Source organism: Eulemur rufifrons, chromosome 2, assembly GCF_041146395.1.
Source record: "Eulemur rufifrons isolate Redbay chromosome 2, OSU_ERuf_1, whole genome shotgun sequence".
Taxonomy (NCBI): Eukaryota; Metazoa; Chordata; class Mammalia; order Primates; family Lemuridae; genus Eulemur; species Eulemur rufifrons.
In genome coordinates this window covers 86,394,135-86,411,720 of record NC_090984.1, presented here as the reverse complement: position 1 = coordinate 86,411,720, position 17,586 = coordinate 86,394,135, and the positions used below count along the sequence as shown (strand labels likewise).

At 40.7% G+C, this 17,586-nt stretch overlaps 1 protein-coding gene across 1 annotated transcript in view; it reads right to left on the bottom strand.

Annotated features, from left to right (window-relative positions):
* Window positions 1–1,533: 1,533 nt before the first annotated feature.
* PELI2 (pellino E3 ubiquitin protein ligase family member 2) overlaps window positions 1,534–17,586 on the bottom strand; it is a 157,362-nt gene continuing 141,309 nt past the window's right edge. Inside the window, exons 4-6 of the mRNA XM_069464974.1 lie at window positions 10,429–10,626; window positions 8,623–8,811; window positions 1,534–2,100 (exon numbers count right to left, since the gene is read on the bottom strand). Of these exons, the coding sequence (XP_069321075.1) occupies window positions 1,534–2,100; window positions 8,623–8,811; window positions 10,429–10,626 (954 nt within the window). The remainder of the gene's footprint in view (window positions 2,101–8,622; window positions 8,812–10,428; window positions 10,627–17,586) is intronic.

Genomic DNA, 17,586 nt, shown 5'->3' with positions numbered 1-17,586 from the left:
CAATTCAAGTATGGATATAGTATATTAGAATCATATAAATTATATATATTTACAAACGTTAAAAAAAAGGTCACCCAAATCTGCAAGAGTCAATTTAAGAGAATGTTAGTTTAAATAAATACTTGCTCCATGTGGCAGGAATTTACTTTATCTCAGCCAGCTGCTACCAGTCTCGTGTCCTGAAGGGTCTGCACACTCTGGGAGCGGCGATGCCACTGGTACCGAGCAGAGAGAACGAGCATCCGAGAATTATTAAGCAGATGACATGAAACTAACAGAGAGGGGTGGTGGAGCTCACAGGAAATTCTGATTTAATTACTCCTCAGTAAACACTCATTTGCTCGCTCAAAATATCAAGAATTTCAAATGATCTCTGCAGATGTACCACTTGGTGTTGTGTGTATCTAATGATCACATTTAAATTTAGTTTGATTTGCAAACATTTTCAAAACTTACAGGGCTCTGTGAGCTGCAAGGGAAGGTGACAGATGGTGGTGAGGGAGTGAACAAAAATGACTGTATCATTGTGATCCGTTGTTTTTAGGCTCACAGAATTTGTCTTTCTTAAGGAAGAAAAAACCTATAAACCTTATGAAACCCCAACAAGTGGTTTTAAGAAGTAAAAGCTTATTTTTAATCATCCTTAAAGCTTAAAACAACTCAGTCAGCAAATAAACTTGGTAGTCTGGTACCCCGGCCATGTCTGCTGTGTCAGACTCACCCTCGGTGAAGTGAATTCTAAGGGCTGACATATTTTCATCAACCAAACAGTTCTGGCCATGCAAGATGAGTATCAGTGACAAACCGTATTAGGCAGAAATCACAAAAGGCAGACTAAAAAGTTATGGAAAATTCTTTGTTTGAAATGCCACGTATGTGATGAATGAGTGTATAAAGTAAATTCCACTGAAGTTAAAAAAAAAAAGCCCACAGTATATGAATATTCTCTCCCCCTAAAAGAGAGAAAAATAAATCAGAAAAAAGCCCCAGATTTCAAACCAACCACCTGTGCCTAAGGTCTCCTACGCACCAGTCACACTGTATAGAGCCGCCCCTTTGGTATCTGGTCAGAGTCTGGCTATTGTCAAGTATTTCCAGACACGGCATGTCTTTCAGGTAACACCTATATCACGCAGCACTGAAGGTTGCACGTTAAATGCCAACAACTTTTGAATAAATTTCTTCTACATTTGTAGAATATGACTTAAAGTCTTGTCCCAGTTTAAAAAGGAAAAAACCTGGTTAAAAACCCAAGGTTAAAAATAAAAGCATGACATTTAAAATCCAATCATTACAAAGGTATTACGGTTTAACCAAGCAGACTTCAATGACGATGCCGCTGTTCTGAGCATGCAACACACCACTGGTATCCGTTACACTCCTGCCATGTGTCATCACTGTGTCCCCTCTTTTGTCCCAGCCCTAGTGCCCCCTCCCCTTAATAAACAGCATTACAAAAAGGTAAAATCTAGAGTTAGTGGCAAAATCTTCACAGTAACTTGTTAATAAAGTCGTAGATGGCTGTCAAGGGCATCAGTCGACCGGACCTTGGAAAATTAATTTGATGCAGTTTTGCTCCCCGACCAGCTGCGTCGCACAGAAAGGGCAGGCGGCATGAAATGCGTGAGTTCCGTGAGGCAATGGGATCTGAGACCAATATTTTGCAGACTTCTCCGAGCACACGTGTCCACAGGGGGTGAAAGCATGAGTGGGTGGTCCTGCATCTACGTAAAATCCCGCCTCGCAGCCAAGCCAGAGGGGCACGTAGGGGCCCACAGTCCTGCACATGGGACACTCCCTCTCATTGGCCTCTGTGTCGCTCCGGTGGCCCCAGTTGTGGTACCCGTGCACGTGGCCACAACTGAGATAAGCCCAGGGCTGCTTCTCCTCCACCACCTCTTTCCTGTTGATGCTGGGGAAGGCCAAGGTGTTGAGCCCCACGGGACACTGTGGCCGCGCGGCGTTGATCTCCTGCCGGAGGGCTTCTATGTGTTTCTGAGTCGGAGTGTGGAATAGGCCATCTGCTGTTCTCCAGAGCAGAGTGGCTCCGCACAGGTCAATGAGGGAGCCGTCCTGCAGGACGTTGGTCTCACTTTCCACCTGTAAGTTTGAGAGACACGCCTTTTAAAACCAAAATCCAGCAAATCTCTGGAGCAAATCACTCCGACATTCTTTTCTCTCAACATAACCAAAAAATCACCTTTGAAGACAACACAGGGAGGCAATTCGTCCCACTAAAAACAGGACGGAGGGAGTAACCCAGCCTCCCTGAGCCTTGGTTTCCTCATTTGAACACTGGATATAATACACAGATGCCACACGTGCAAAGCCTGAGCGCAATATACCCAGCTTTACATGTTCAATTAACGCAGGGGTTATTTTAATGAACTTCACACATCATATTAGATTTTTATTTTTAACTCCTTAAATTGGTAACACAATTACTCAATGATCTCACGAGGATGGGAGAGACGTCCAAATAGTCCATCCAGTGACGATTCATTCTTATTTCGACCAGAGCCCATCTAGAAGACCTTTGGGGGCCTGTAATCATTACAGCGGTGACCCAAAACACTCCTGGTAACCCTTTGCTTCCTCCACACTTCAAATCTGTCTTTCATCCTTCATTCCTGAGGTTTGAAGCTGAACAGTTCAATATAAGCATCCCTTTTTAGAAGGATACCTGTGCTACATACCAAGCGCTTAAAAGACTGATTAACAGCTGACAGCAGAGGGAGGCATGGTCGGCAAGAATCTGACCGCCGCCACACGTGCTGGACGTGTGCTAAGCCTCGGGGGTAACAAAGACCGAGGAAACCTCTTCCCCGTCCTGCTGAGACCTGCTCTGCTGTAGTGCGAGGCAGACATGCCTGGAGCCAGGACAGAGGGAAGGGCAGCAGGCGCTGTGCAAGGCCATGGCACCACAGCGGCTGGCAGTGTGGACTCTGGGTTTGAACCCTGGCTCTGTCACTTACTAGCTGTGTGACCTTGGGCAGGTTGTTTAAGCTTCCTGTGCCTGTTTCTCCTTAGTAAAATTGAGATACGGTGGCTATGTTAGATAAGGTAATATCAAGTTCTTAGAATAGTATCTGGCACGCAGTAAACACTAGGTCAATATTTGCTACTATTACTTTAATGAAGATACTCAGAAATGATTTCTAAAAGGGCTTTCCTTGAACAGACTGGACAAAGATGTCAGGAGTCAGTAGGCAGGATGGAAGGAGGGCACACCAGAAAAGGCAGGAGAGGCAAACAGCAAGTGCACCGGGGGAACGGCAAAGAGTTCAGTGAGGCTGAACTGGTAGTTAAACAAGGCTGGACAGAGCTCAGGGTGCTGGTGGGCAGGACAGAGACCCAGGCTGGAGGGCGAGGCTGGTTTTAGGCAGCCATAAAAGAATTGATTTGCCTTTCAAAAAGGTCACTTGTAGCAGTTTAGAGAATGGATTGGGGGGGTGTTAAGACCAGTGGTAGAGGAGACAGCTGGGTTTTCTCTCTAGGAAGAGAGGGTAGATGCACCTCAACACAGAGGGTGTAAATGGCAATGGGCACTAGGTGCAGGGATTAGATGTTAAGGAATTAGACTGGGTGGCACTTAGTTCCTGATTTGAGGAAGAAAGACTTTTATATATCTGGTTGTCTAGGTAGAGTAAGGCTTTCCACAGCCAGGGAAATAAAGAGAAATGGCAGATTATGGGGAAAAGATAGGTCAGTTCAGTTCTGGGTGTGCTGAACCGGAGGGTTGTGCAGAGTGTCTGGAGTGGCCGTGCACACCAGGCACGTGTGAATGCAGCGTGGGAGACAGACCAGGTTGGGAGATTCATCTAGGAGGTATCGGCACCTGGGGAAGCCATGGGAATGGATGAGACTGCCCACGCAGTGTCCTTGTGGGGCAGAGAGGACTGGGCACAGAGCCAGGGGTGCGCTCCATTAAGGTTGGGGTGGAGAAAAAGAACGGTGTGAAGGAAGGAGGGCAGAATGGAAAGAACCGGAAATGTCAATATTTGGTTCAAAAGACCTCGCTGGTTTTCCACTGCCCTCGAGATAAAGCCCAAACTTCTCAACATGTTTGAAAGGTCACTCCCAATGTGCCACTCGACTTCTCTAGCTGTAACTCTTCCCTTTCTTACTTCAAACCAGGACGGCCCCACGCTGAGCCGGAGGGAGTGGAGTCCATGAACTCACAGACTTGGATTGCCCACAGCAGGTGCAAGAGCAGCTTCTGCCTAGAATCCTCCAACCCAGCCCCCACAGTCTAGCTCGAGTCCTGAGCTGGCGAACTCCACTCATCATTCAGGTCTCACTGGGATGTCACTTTGCCCTGGAAGTTTTCCCTGAATGGAGAAAACAGCCTCTTCCTAATAAGAAAGTACCAAATATTAGCAGCTAGAAAAACTTAAAAGTCCCAATAAAATGATAAAACTTAATACTGCACACGACAAACATTATGACCCCTTCCAAACAGCCCTTTATGAGTTTGCTGAAGCCCCTCCTCACCCTAACGCCATCCTGAGTACCCCATGGTCCCCCTGGGAGTACTCCAGCTCCCCTCCCTGGCTGACCTATCCTCAGAGGGGGTCTCGGCTCAGGATGTAGCCGTGTCTAAAGAACTGGGATTTGGTGGTGGCCCTGCCTCTGGCCGTTAGACAACTACCTCTCTCTTTCCTCCCTGTAGGGCAGTTCTTGGTAAACAACAGAGTCTTATCACAAATGTGGGGTCTGCGATCCTTTACCTTCCACGTACCCTTGACTCCCCACATCTAGGGCAGGTGTCTCTCCCTCTCCGAGGGACTCATGTACCTTCCAGTACTGTCTCTCTGACTGTGCTCATCACACAGTATCTGTTGATCTAATGATTCACTGTCTAATCTGCGACCTTCTCCAGACTATAGAACTTGAGGGCAGAGCCCTGGACTTGGTTGGTGTTCACTGTCAGATCCCAGCTCCTGGCCTCTGCTTTGTAGTAACAACTAACCAATTATGGAGCGTTACTGTGTACAGCACTGATCTACTCTTTTCCAGGTACTGGACTGACTTAGCTCTCACAAAAATCCCACAAGATGAGTACTAGTATTGTTCTAATTTAATGGATTTGGAAGTCAGGCACAGAGAGGTAAGCCACTGATTCAAGACCACAGAGCTACTAAGTTGCGAAACCAGGACTTAAACCTGGTGGCCTGACTTTGAAACCATTAACATATAATGACTGCTCAAAAATTAGTCTGCTTCCCCTCTTACCTTTTATTTCTTGTTTGCTATCTCTACCTGTGAACAAACGTGTAGTTTTTCTCTGGAATACAGTATGCAGGAGGTAGCATGTGAAGATATACTCTTAGCCACTGTGTAGAAGCATGGATTCAGATTTTATTTTTTTTATTTTTTATTTATTTTTTTTTTTTGAGACAGAGTCTCACTTTGTTGCCCAGGCTAGAGTGAGTGCCGTGGCGTCAGCCTGGCTCACAGCAACCTCAAACTCCTGAGCTCAAGGGATCCTCCTGTCTCAGCCTCCCGAGTAGCTGGGACTACAGGCATGCACCACCATGCCCGGCTAATTTTTTCTATATATATTTTTAGCTGTCCATATAATTTCTTTCTATTTTTAGTAGAGATGGGGTCTCGCTCTTGCTCAGGCTGGTCTCGAACTCCTGAGCTCAAACGATCCGCCCACCTCGGCCTCCCAGAGTGCTAGGATTACAGGCGTGAGCCACCGCGCCCGGCCCAGATTTTATTTTTTAAATCCTACCAAAAAAGAAAAGCTAAGTGCAGGCACAGAGACTGAGTCTGTTGTGGAAGAGATAGTTAAAACACAGTGGTCCATACATATCAACTAAGCACAATATAGAGACATCAAACCCCCATCCACCACTTATTAGTAAGTGACTAATGTTTTAAAACTCAGGTTTCCTCATCTGTAAATGGGAACAATAATAATACTGACCTCATAGGTTGTTTTAAGCAACACCTGAGAGAGAATTAATGTAAAGCAATTTGTAGAGCCTGCACACAGTAACACTATTATTTTTATGATGTTACCTAAAATTAGGTAAGCAAATCTATTTAACCAAATTTACTTAATTTTATACAAAGCCAGTGTAGTTTAATAAAATACCTCAAATATAATTTAATAAAATACTCAAGGGATTCCTAGACTCCCAGAGTATTATAAATGTTACCATATGTTGTCATTAACTAGCTAAATGAGTAGGACACAATTCAAAGTCCATTCACCTATTTATTTATTCAGGGGCCTCAGTGCCTGAAAAGACATTTCCCCCACATTTAACTAATTTTGTTGATTAAAGAAAGTACTAAGGTTCCATCACTTGTTGTAACGATGAAAAAACCATGGCAATTTGTTAAAAACACATTAGTGTATTAATTCATATTAAATGCTGAGTACAATATTAATACATAATCTTCCACTAGTACTAGCTCCACTCTGTGAGAACCAGGGACATCTACAACTGCTATAACAAACAAATATTTTGGGACTTACAGTAGCTCACTTTATATCCCATATTTCTGTATTAGATTGCAAATGACAAGTACTGCCAGAGACTGTCCCCAGAATCTAATCTCTAGAGAGACATAATTTATATCAAATGCTACCAGCAACATGTACAGGACCACAGAGCCATGAATTGAAACCGAAGCTCAAAGAATCAGTAGGCTTTGCTTGCAGGCAGAGACAAACTGCTCCCCAGAGGTTTAACAGGACAAGATGGCAGGAGAATGTATCTGTTCAGAGTCTCCCACAAGCCCAAGATCAGACTGATGGAAACCTTTCCTACTGGCCAGGCTAACAGCATGCTATTGAACAGCACGGCACAATTTCACACAGATCTAAGTGTCACTCACAGGGACTAACTTCAAAATTAGTCTCTGTATTTAATACAACCCATTAATACAAGCCATTTTTGGAGTTCTTTCTTTTTGGTAGCATTGTAAAATTCTCTGGCACACACAGCTGTCTGAGCTGGGTGACTACACAAACAATAACCAGTGTGGACAAGACACTCACCCTGTGACATGCCCCCCCGGACAAACAAGCCTCCCACAGATGCCTGTGTATGCTTCATTCTCGCCCAGGGAGGCAGATGCTCTGGCATAAACCCTTCCAGGTGAGAGCCGTGTGGCTCCCCACGAGATGGCACAGAGCAGTCAGTAGGCATCTAGACTCTCCAATAGGGAGACCTGAGTTTGAATCCCATCTGCTCCCACCTTCTAACCCTGTGACACTGGGCAGTATTTGACTTCTCTATGCCAAACTGTCCTCATCCATGAAATGGGGATGATTCCCCTTCCCTCACAGGGCTGCTGTGCAGATTAAGTGAGCTGACATCTGTAATGTGAATGCACCGTCTGTGCCCAGCCACCAGTGACTGACTCTGCACTCTTTCTGTTATAATGATCAATAACCAGTTCAGCCAACCTAGGTCAGTTTTGTGTAAAACTATTTGATGATCAGAAACAGTTATTTGGAAAAACTGCTTTCACATTTCCTTCCCTAGTTACAATTTCTTGAGACTGTTTAACCAAAATTTATTGAATTTACTTGGCTTTCTTAGAAAGTGCTTCTCATATTTTATTCAGCCATGATGCTCCAAGACTAGGCTTTACTGTAAAATGCAGAAGCTGTGCCTGTAGCCAAACAACAGTATAAAAGAGATATAAAAGTAACAATTCCCTGAACAAAACCATCCAGCAGAGAACAGCAAACCAGGTTAGTAAAACAGTCCCCCTATCTTCTTTTTCCAGCTTAGAAATATTTGCTGACCCTCTTTCTCTCCGGAAAGTGCTAGGGTACATCCTCTATTCCCCCTAAACATTTTTCTACAAGAGTTTTGAAGAACTCTCTCTTTTCTAGCTTCTCTGTTCTCTTGTTCTAGCTTCTACCCAATAATCAAAAGCACAGGAATGGACAGTTTACTAAGAATCTTTCAGTGGCTGTGCCACATGGCTGTGGCAAAATCAGAAACTCAAAGTTTCCCATTTAAGGTATTATGATTATTCTTCATAGAAGAAAGGGTTAAAAAACCAACTGTTTTAGGACATGATGCTAAATGGTGATATTTACAGGAAGATATTAATATGGCAGGTCAATGCAGAATATGAATCATTATAAATAAACGTTTTAACTATCTTTTTGGTGGACAATATAGAGAATTCTGTATTAATTTATGACTATGAACTCAAGGGGAAAAAAGCTACCTTAATTATTTCTTAGTTTCAGAAAGTCTAGTAAAAAAATTCTTTAATTCAAATTTTCACTAATTGGTCTTAGACAGCTCAGGATTTTTTCAAATCAGCAAATTTTTTACAATAACAATAAGTTTATTCTCCTTACAGTCAATTTAAGTAGAATTTTGTGGTGAGGTACATAATAAAAGATTATGCTCTTAAGGTGGTTAAGTGGCAGAAGGTAATTTACTTCCACTATGGGAAAAGCTTAAAGGAAATAAGGCCATTTCCCTCTAACTCTCGGGTGCTTGCAGAATTCCCGTTCTCCTGGTTAGGGTACACGGCACTCGTTCCCACACAAAGGTTATGAACTGCGGGAGGGACGACAGTCCCTGAGTTAGGTTTTTGTAGTTTGGTACATCTTCCAGAGTGGAGCCCACTTACCAGCTTTCCCCTCTGCTGGGCGGACCTGGTTTCTCGCAAGGTGTACACATCCCCACAGACAGAGATCTCGCGCCAGACCCCAGGCTGGGACTCCTCGGTGAAGCCCCCTCTTGGGTGCATCACCAGGACACCATTTGTAGTGAGCCCATCCATGTGTCCGTCGGGGTTTTTCCATTTTGCTGCCTTTTCCTGGAGAACAGAACACGGAACAGAAAACGATTGCTAAGATGGTCTTCAAGCTGAAGGGATTCTGGAATTTCTTTAAAATATTGTAGGGGCAGAGGGGGAGGAAGGTGTAAATTTTCATTTTCTATCTAAAGGTAATAATCACAAGGATAAAATATGCAATTATTCTGACAATATAAAAGAAGTGCTGAAACAGATGAATGACTTATCACTGGATACACATTATATTCATCTCAAGAGCTTAAAAAAAACTGATGCCTGCGTTTCTCTCTCAGGGGTTCTTTTTACCCTCCCCACACCCCCTTGTGGCTCCAAGAATCTAGTATGTTCTCTTTCTTCAGTTGTACTTGCATGATGCTTTTATCCCACTGTCTAAAAATGTTTCACATGTACTTGTTATTGGGATACAGAAGAAAGAAGAGTCATTAAAAAAATGACTTCATGTTAAAGGTATAAAACTCAAAAAATGTTAAGCCAACAAGTTGCGGCCATTATATGTCTTCGCGCCAATCACACCCTCAAAGGTGGACGGCATGAGCAGCACGACAGGACGGCAGGACAGACACTCCTGGAGCCTGCACCACAGCTCCCCCGACACCGTGGGGACGGAGCCCAGACTGTCCACCTGACGGAGGGTGGATGCTGGTTAGGGAGAACCAACACCACGCCCCCGCCCCTCCCTGATGACTGGTTTAGGGATGGGCACGTGACTGGGTTCTGGTCAATGAGACACAGGTGATGTCTTCCGGAGGTCTCAGGCAAAGGCTTTTTCGCTCTCAGAAGAGACAAGGAAAAACAGTACCTCTGCCATCTCTTCTTCGGCTGGAAGCTGCCAAATGTTAGGGGACATCTGGAGTGCAGTGGCCAGCTTTGGCCCGCAGCAAGATCTCCCCTGAGGAAGCTGGTGCGCTATGGGTGGTGGAAGGCAAGACAGAAGAACCCGGGGCCCTGGGTGTCTTACAGCCACTGGGTCACCCAACCCTGGAGATGGCCTTCCTCGGCGCTTCTTATTACATGGGACAATATTTTTTTTATTTATTGTTTACCTTAGACCATTTTCAGTGTTTTCTTTTTTCTTGCAAAAATATCCCGACTCAAAAGAGAATTATATTAAAACTGGATAGTCACTAAAATTTTTGGGTTCATTTACAAGGAAACCGTAAAAAGGCAGGCATTTTTAATCTGTTTTGTTCTCTGTGATACTATATTGCTAATACCCAGTACAGAACACAGCAAACATTCAATAAGACATTTTTCCATGAATGAATAACTCACTAAACATTTTCCGTTAAGTCCTTCTGATTTAGATTTGGCCATTTATTTTTCCCTCTGAAATAAACCTCTTAACTATCATAAATATGTTATGCACAATGTTAATACACATACTTTAAACAAAGTAATTACTGTACATATTGTAATTAATATAACAAATATAACAAGTAATGCTTTAATAATTTTCAGATTTTTAATGATAGCTTTTCAAACTGGCTACTTGAAAACTAAAATCTCAAAATCTAACTAGAGGCAACATGCAAAGTAAATTTCTTTGCCCCAATTTTCTATGTCATAATAATGGATGTTTTTCTTGGAACAATGAACTTATTAATTAATAGCACTTACTCCCAGAAATATGTTTTTGGAAGAGTCAAATCCGGCTGCGAATATCCGTGCTGTGTAAGGTTCATTCCTGTCACACACGATCCTGCAGGCAAACCTGGATATGGTGCTTTGTGTGATTTGTGCTTCATCGTTGTTCTGACTTCCAGAAATTGTATCTGTCACGACGAAGTCGATAGGGCTTTCCGTTGATCTGCCCACCTAAACAGATCAAGTGCACTCATGATCCACTTGAAAAATATCAGCTTGCCATATTTTCTTCCCACCAATGGGTGTTTGGGATCGCTTTAACATTCATTATCTCTGCTCTGAGGGTCAGAATTTAATGATACACTTTCAGTTGTGTTCCTTTTTCTATTTAACTAACGGAGATACTGTGGCAACCAACCATCAGATTTAAAAAACATTTACTTTGTAATTTTACTGTAGTAAGAATACAATATGAGATCTACCCTCTTAAATATGTGAGCACACATCCAGTAACTGTTGACTGTAGGCACAATGTTGTAAAGTAGATCTCTAAAAATTATTCATTTTGTTTAACTGAAACTTTATGCCCATTGATTAGTCTATCATATTTTAAGTATTAAGAGAAAGCTCAATTAAGAGGAAAACATTAGCTCTTCTGCCATACCTAGTTTTTATCTCTTGGATCCAGGAAGAAATACTACTTTCACAGCAAATTATTCTTTTGTTTTTTTTCCAGGTGGAAAAAAAGCAAGATTTTAAATAAACAAAGGAATTCTTGCCTTCTACTCTCTTGCCCAATTCCACAGAATGGTTTTCTCTAAGTACATGCAATAGTGACTCACAGCACTGAACAGCCCTAATCCAGACACAGAGAGAAAACAGCTATTATCAGTACCTCAGTGTATATGAGAATGATACAGAGTTGGCTCAAAGTTTGGGATGTAGTCAAACAAAAGATTTTAAAAGCCGGTCTTGGCAATTTCAGTTTGGATTTTTAAAAAACTCTCTTGGGGAAGTCTAAAAAGGTGCCAATAATATTATATTGGCTTACTTTTCTTTGTAAGATTTAAACACTGACAAGAATATATTTCATTAGGAAGGTCTTACAGTTCTCACATAGCTTTTCCTATTCAATAAATTCGATATTGCTCTCTTGTGAACTAGGAAAAGTTATTTGTTTACAAATAAGGAAATCCTCAAGATGGAATATTAAAACATTTATGTAATGCTATTCTATGAAATCTCTAACTGGAAAACAGTGATAAATGTTTTATTTGTCAAAAAGACTTAAGTTAAAATCATTTATATGTAAATGAATACCTTCTTGCTAAATATGATACTAATGTTCTCTCCTACCAATAGCAATTTTGATTCCAAATCTGCAAATGAAAGGAATGAAGAGAGCCTTGAGATGTATAAATATAAGGCCCCTAAAAGTCAATTTCCAAGGCATTTTTATTCTGATCTCAAAATTCTATAGGCAATGTAATACATTTTTTATCCAAGTGAATAAAGTGAAAAAAAAAAATGTTGTATCATTTAGCTCTGCTTCCTTCCTGGAAAAATTATTAAATTTCTTTTATAAATCTCACATATATATTCTCATTCATAGACTATCTCTATAAAACCAAGAGAAAATAGACATATGTTTCTCCTTATTTTTTGCAACCCTTAATTTCTTGTCCTAATGAAATGTGCCTGGAATAAACTAAACCATTAGTTTCACTGAAACTCATCAACTTAAACAGATGCATACTGCTTTAATGCATGCATTTCAGGTTTAGAAAACATATAACTTGTTTAAAAATGCAACATAAAATCTAAATTAGAGTATGATAAAATCATATCATACAATTCATCTTTCTAAAGTTCCAAAGTCTTCCCTCTGCTGGATTTATTTAAAAACTGGGTATGTAACTCAGAAGCTCTGTTGATTCAGACTGCTCTAATCTTTTTACAAAGCTTTTTTTTTTTTTTTTAAGAAAATTAGAAAAGTAACAAATACTTACTGCAGAATATTTAACAAATATAGAAAAGTGTAAGGAAAAGTAAAGCCTACTCCATACTCGGGAACAAGCCCATCCTGAACCTTCATTACAATGAAATTTAGGAGTGAAACATAAAAAGTTCTAAAATTCCTGATCACCTCACAAAATCTGGGGCCTTCACAATGATACAGTCTCTGTCTTCATTTTTGTCAACCTCCACAGAAGAGGGAAAAGACTTTTCAAACTCTGTTATAAGCTCAAAGCTAAAACCACGGTCTTCTAAAATGTCCCACAACTGTTCCTTCTTGTTTACAGAAATTACTCTCTTCTAGAAGAACCACATTCTGGCTTCAACCAAATGTATCAAATTAATGTCTTGGTGAATTAACTGAAATTGACTGTAAAACAAGAAATTTTATTCTAAGTGGAACACAATGCTAGGATCCATGATTTTAAGTCATGACACTTATCTGACTGGTCATATAAGATTTGTTTATCAGTTCACTTCCATTTAAATCTAGAGAATGCCAGTAAAATTTTATACTTTGGGACATAAGCTTCATGTTGCTTTTGCCAGGAAAAAATCTAAGTTACTTTCCTACTGAAAAATCACTCAATGTGGAAAACTTGCAGCCTGTATTTTTTTTTTTTGACTATTGGATCAACTCTATACTATTTGAAAGGCAGTCATGTAGACAAGCCAAGATGTTTCTGAATTTCATCTGATATTCATACAGTACATCAGCCAAGATGCTTCTGAATTTCATCTGATATTCATAGAGTGCTGATATAGTGGCTATTCATAGGCTCTAGTGAGAATTTTACTCCATTCAGTACTTAAAATTTTACATATGTAAGAAAAGTCTGGGTTTGCCTGGGTGTCAGTTGAAGCCAGGACATGTAAGATGATACTGAAGCACCGGGAAGGGCCTCCCTCATCTTCCCCCACCAATCTCTCTCTACCCTTCTCCCTGCATCTGCATCTTTATTTTCTGACTTCCCTCCTGTAATAAGAATGAAATATTGTTGCTCCTATTCAAGAGCAATCTCTCCACTAATGCTTGGTATCCCAATATTCTCCCTTCCCAAAGATTCTGCTCCTAATATTACCCCCTTTCTCTCCTGAATCAATTTCTCCCTTTCCAATGGATCATGCCATCAGCTCTCAAACACATTCTGGAGCTTATCAAACTCTAAGAACTATTTTTTGTTATTGTTTTCTTTTATTTTGAAAATTTTAACCTGTTACTGATAACTTTAAACAATACAATAAAAATAATAGAAAAATGATCATCTGGCTTGGATGTTTCGGCAATACCAAGTTGCTATAAAAGTTACCAAATGCTTCCTCTCAATTTTGGTACTCATCTCACTCTGTATGTGGACAAACGCTTCACTGCTTGGCAGAGCACAGTTTGAGTGGCCATGCTCTGAACTAGTCTCCCCTCTTTAAAAATGCTTTCCTTTGTCTGCAAGCAACCCTCAAGCTCTAGCCCCATTTCTTTGATTCACTTAACAGCAGGACTTCTTGGAAAACCTGTCACTAGTTACCTCTTCCATTTCCTTACCCATCTCTTTAACTTCCCTTCTCAACCCACTCCAACTGGGCTTCCTTCTCCACAACTCTACTGAAACCACTCATGCTAAGGTCCCAACAATCAATATATTGCTAAATCCAGGGCTTTAATGAGCCTGGTACATCAGTATCTGGTATTAAAATAATGAAACACTTCTAGGCTAGTTGGCAAATAGCTCCCTTCCCTACTCTTTCTGTTCTCTTTCTAGACAACATCATCAAATCCCACTTACTAGCCAAAAAGCCTTGATCTCTTCCCTGAGCTTTAGACTAGCAGACTCATCTCCACCTGTATGTTCAGGAAGTATCTCAAATGTAACAAATCCAAACAGAACTTGGATTCTCCCTTCAACCTCTAGGTTTTGCTGTCAGTGACTGACTGGCATCCAGTTTGCTCAAGCTAAACATCAAAACCCAAGAATTATCCTTGATTCTGCACTTTCCTCCATGGCCACATTAGCCCTCTGTGAATCCTGTCAACTGTACATGCACACACAGACTCAATCCTTCCACTTTTCCCATCTTAGTTCCAGTTATCATTAGCTCTTACTTAGATTCCATTACCTTAGCCTCCAAACTAGTCTCCCTGTTTTCATATTAAATACTTGGCTCCTAGATTCTTCTCCATAGAGAAGAGAGAAATCTTATAAAAATGTAAATCAGACTATACCTCCTCCCTGCTTAAAATCCTCCAACAGCTTTTCTCCAAACTCCTAGAATAAATCTCAAACTCTTTACCTGACCTGAAGGACCCACCTGTCCCAGCCTCCACCTACCCCTCCAAGTTCATCTCATTTCACTTCCTCCCTCCTCCATCACTGCACTCTTGTCGAGAGGCCTTTGCACTCGCTGTTGCCTTTGCCTCGACTGCTTGCTTACTTGTCACTGTCTGCCTCCTCTAGAATACAGGCTCTGCGAGAGGGGAGCCTTAGCTATCTATCCCCATAACCAGATGAGTTTCTCACACAGTAGATGGTCAAGAAATTAAAATAATGAATGAAGGACTGTGACAAGGAGCTTGAACCGTATGAAACACACACACATGCACACGGATGTGCATGTATAAGTACAATATTTTAAGAAAAAGCTATTGAAAAATGTATTCTTTAACATTTTTCTCTTAACTATATAAATGTTAATCATATTACCATCTAAAACTACAGTAAACCAACTAAACTATAAACCAAACAAACGAAAACTCAAAATGTAAGGCATTGCAGCACAGGTTCAGAGCCCGTGAAACTGAGAAATCAGAGGGAGGAAGGACCACTGACACTGACCACTGACACTGGCTGCGGATCCGGCCAGCCCGCAGCCCTGTGGGCAAAACGCACTTGCCACACTCTACTTCATTTTGTGGACTTCATAAGACATGTTGTCACTTCCTCTGTTCCCTTCTATCAACTACTTTCTCCTTTACGTTTTACTGTCTTGTTAGACTCTTCTCTTTTTCCTTTCAATATTTACCTCTACTCCAGAAAATAATTAACCAAATCTTATTCTGATTATATTAACTCAGACTTCTATCACACCTAATCGATCTCTTAAATTCAGATCTAACAAGGCCTGCTTTTGGTCCATTCTGATGTTCTACTTTTAAATACTCAACCTAGAAGTCTTTTTAATGGGAATGGCTAAAATGAACAGCCCTTCACATTGAGGTCCACACTAGAGAAATGGGAATGTTGTGGTGCTCTCTGCTCAGTGAATTTTTCAAGGGTAGACTTTGGACATATAAACCTGTTAAAAGGAGGAAAAATTTAAAACAAGTTTGTCTTCTCAAGGCCTTCTGAGAGTTGCTTAATTTTCTACTTAAAATGGTCTGACATTAATCTTTCAGTATGTCCAGTTAGTCTGTCAATAGAATCAGGTTACTTTAGTAAAATGAAAACGTGTTATGTTTTCTGAAGAAATATACAAATTCTTGTTTAGCTTACCATGCTTTGTTTAAAGAGGTCTGAGTTGGTACTGTGTAGAGAATGAAGAACTCAGGAGTCTTAAATCTTAGTTCTGCGGCCAATACCTTTTCTGACCTTAGTTTAAGTTACTTTTCTTTTCAAAGGCCCAGATTTCTCAGCTATGAAATTAAAAGGTTGGTATATATCAGTATTTCTCAGAATGTGGTCCATGAACCCCTGAGGGTCCCTGAGACCCTGTCAAGTTTCTACCACGAGGTAGAAACTGCTTTCATAGTAATACGAAGATGGCAAGTGCTTTTTCCACAGTGTTGATTTTTGCACGAATGGTGCTAAAGCAATGTGGGTAAAATTGCTGGTGCTTTAGCATGAATCAAAGCAGTAGCTCCAAGCTGTCATTGTATTCTTCACTGCTACGAACTTGCAGTTTAAAAAATTATTAATTTCATTAATTCTTCAGTGTTTTGATATTCATTGTGACAAAATAGAGAACGTGCATAAAGCACTTGTAAGTTAATAATAGGAAGCTGAAAAAGTTCAACTAAATCTTCAATTCATTTTGCAGAGATGAGAAAAAAGAAAGTGAACAATTTGAGTAAAATGTGATTGTACAACAGTGAAGAGTACACTTTGTCACAACATGTCACTAAAGAATACTACATGAAACTTTGAAAAATGACTAAGAAACAAGATTCTCCTGAAAGGAATTCAATGTCTCACACTTTAATAGTGCTTGACTTTCCTACTACATGTGCCATCACAGTAAGTTGTTGGTTTTCAGTGGAACACAACAGAAAATCCAAATATAGAACCATCCTCATATAGTCACCTAATTTTCGACAAAGCGGGAAAGAATATACTCTGGGGACAAGAATCCCTATTCAACAAGTGGTGCTGGGAGAATTGGTTAGCCACTTGTAGAAGACTGAAACAGGACCCACAGCTTTCACCTCTCACAAAAATCAAATCACGGTGGATAACAGACTTAAACCTTAGGCGTGATACAATCAGAATTCTAGAAGAAAATGTAGGAAAGACTCTTACAGACATTGGCCTAGGCAAAGAATTTATGAAGAAGACCCCCAAGGCAATCACAGCAGCAACAAAAATAAACGAATGGGACATGATTAAATTAAAAAGCTTCTGCACAGCCAAAGAAACAGTCCAGAGAATAAACAGACCACCTACAGAATGGGAAAAAATTTTTGCATACTACACATCAGATAAAGGACTGATAACAAGAATCTATTTAGAACTCAGGAAAATCAGCAAGAAAAAATCAAGCAACCCTATCAAAAAGTGGGCAAAGGACATGAATAGAAATTTTTCAAAAGAAGATATAAAAATGGCTAACAAACATATGAAAAAGTGTTCAACATCTCTAATCATCAGGGAAATGCAAATCAAAACCACAATGAGATATCACTTAACCCCAGTGAGAATGGCCTTTATCAAAAAAACCCAAAACAACACATGTTGGCGTGGGTGTGGAGAGACAGGAACACTAATACACTGCTGGTGGGACTGCAAACTAGTGCAACCTCTGTGGAAAGCATTATGGAGGTATCTTAAACAGATTCAAGTAGACCTGCCATTTGACCCAGCAATCCCATTACTGGGCATATACCCAAAGGAAAAAAGGTCATTCTGTAACAAAGGCACGTGTACCCAAATGTTTATAGCAGCACAATTCACAATAGCAAAGATGTGG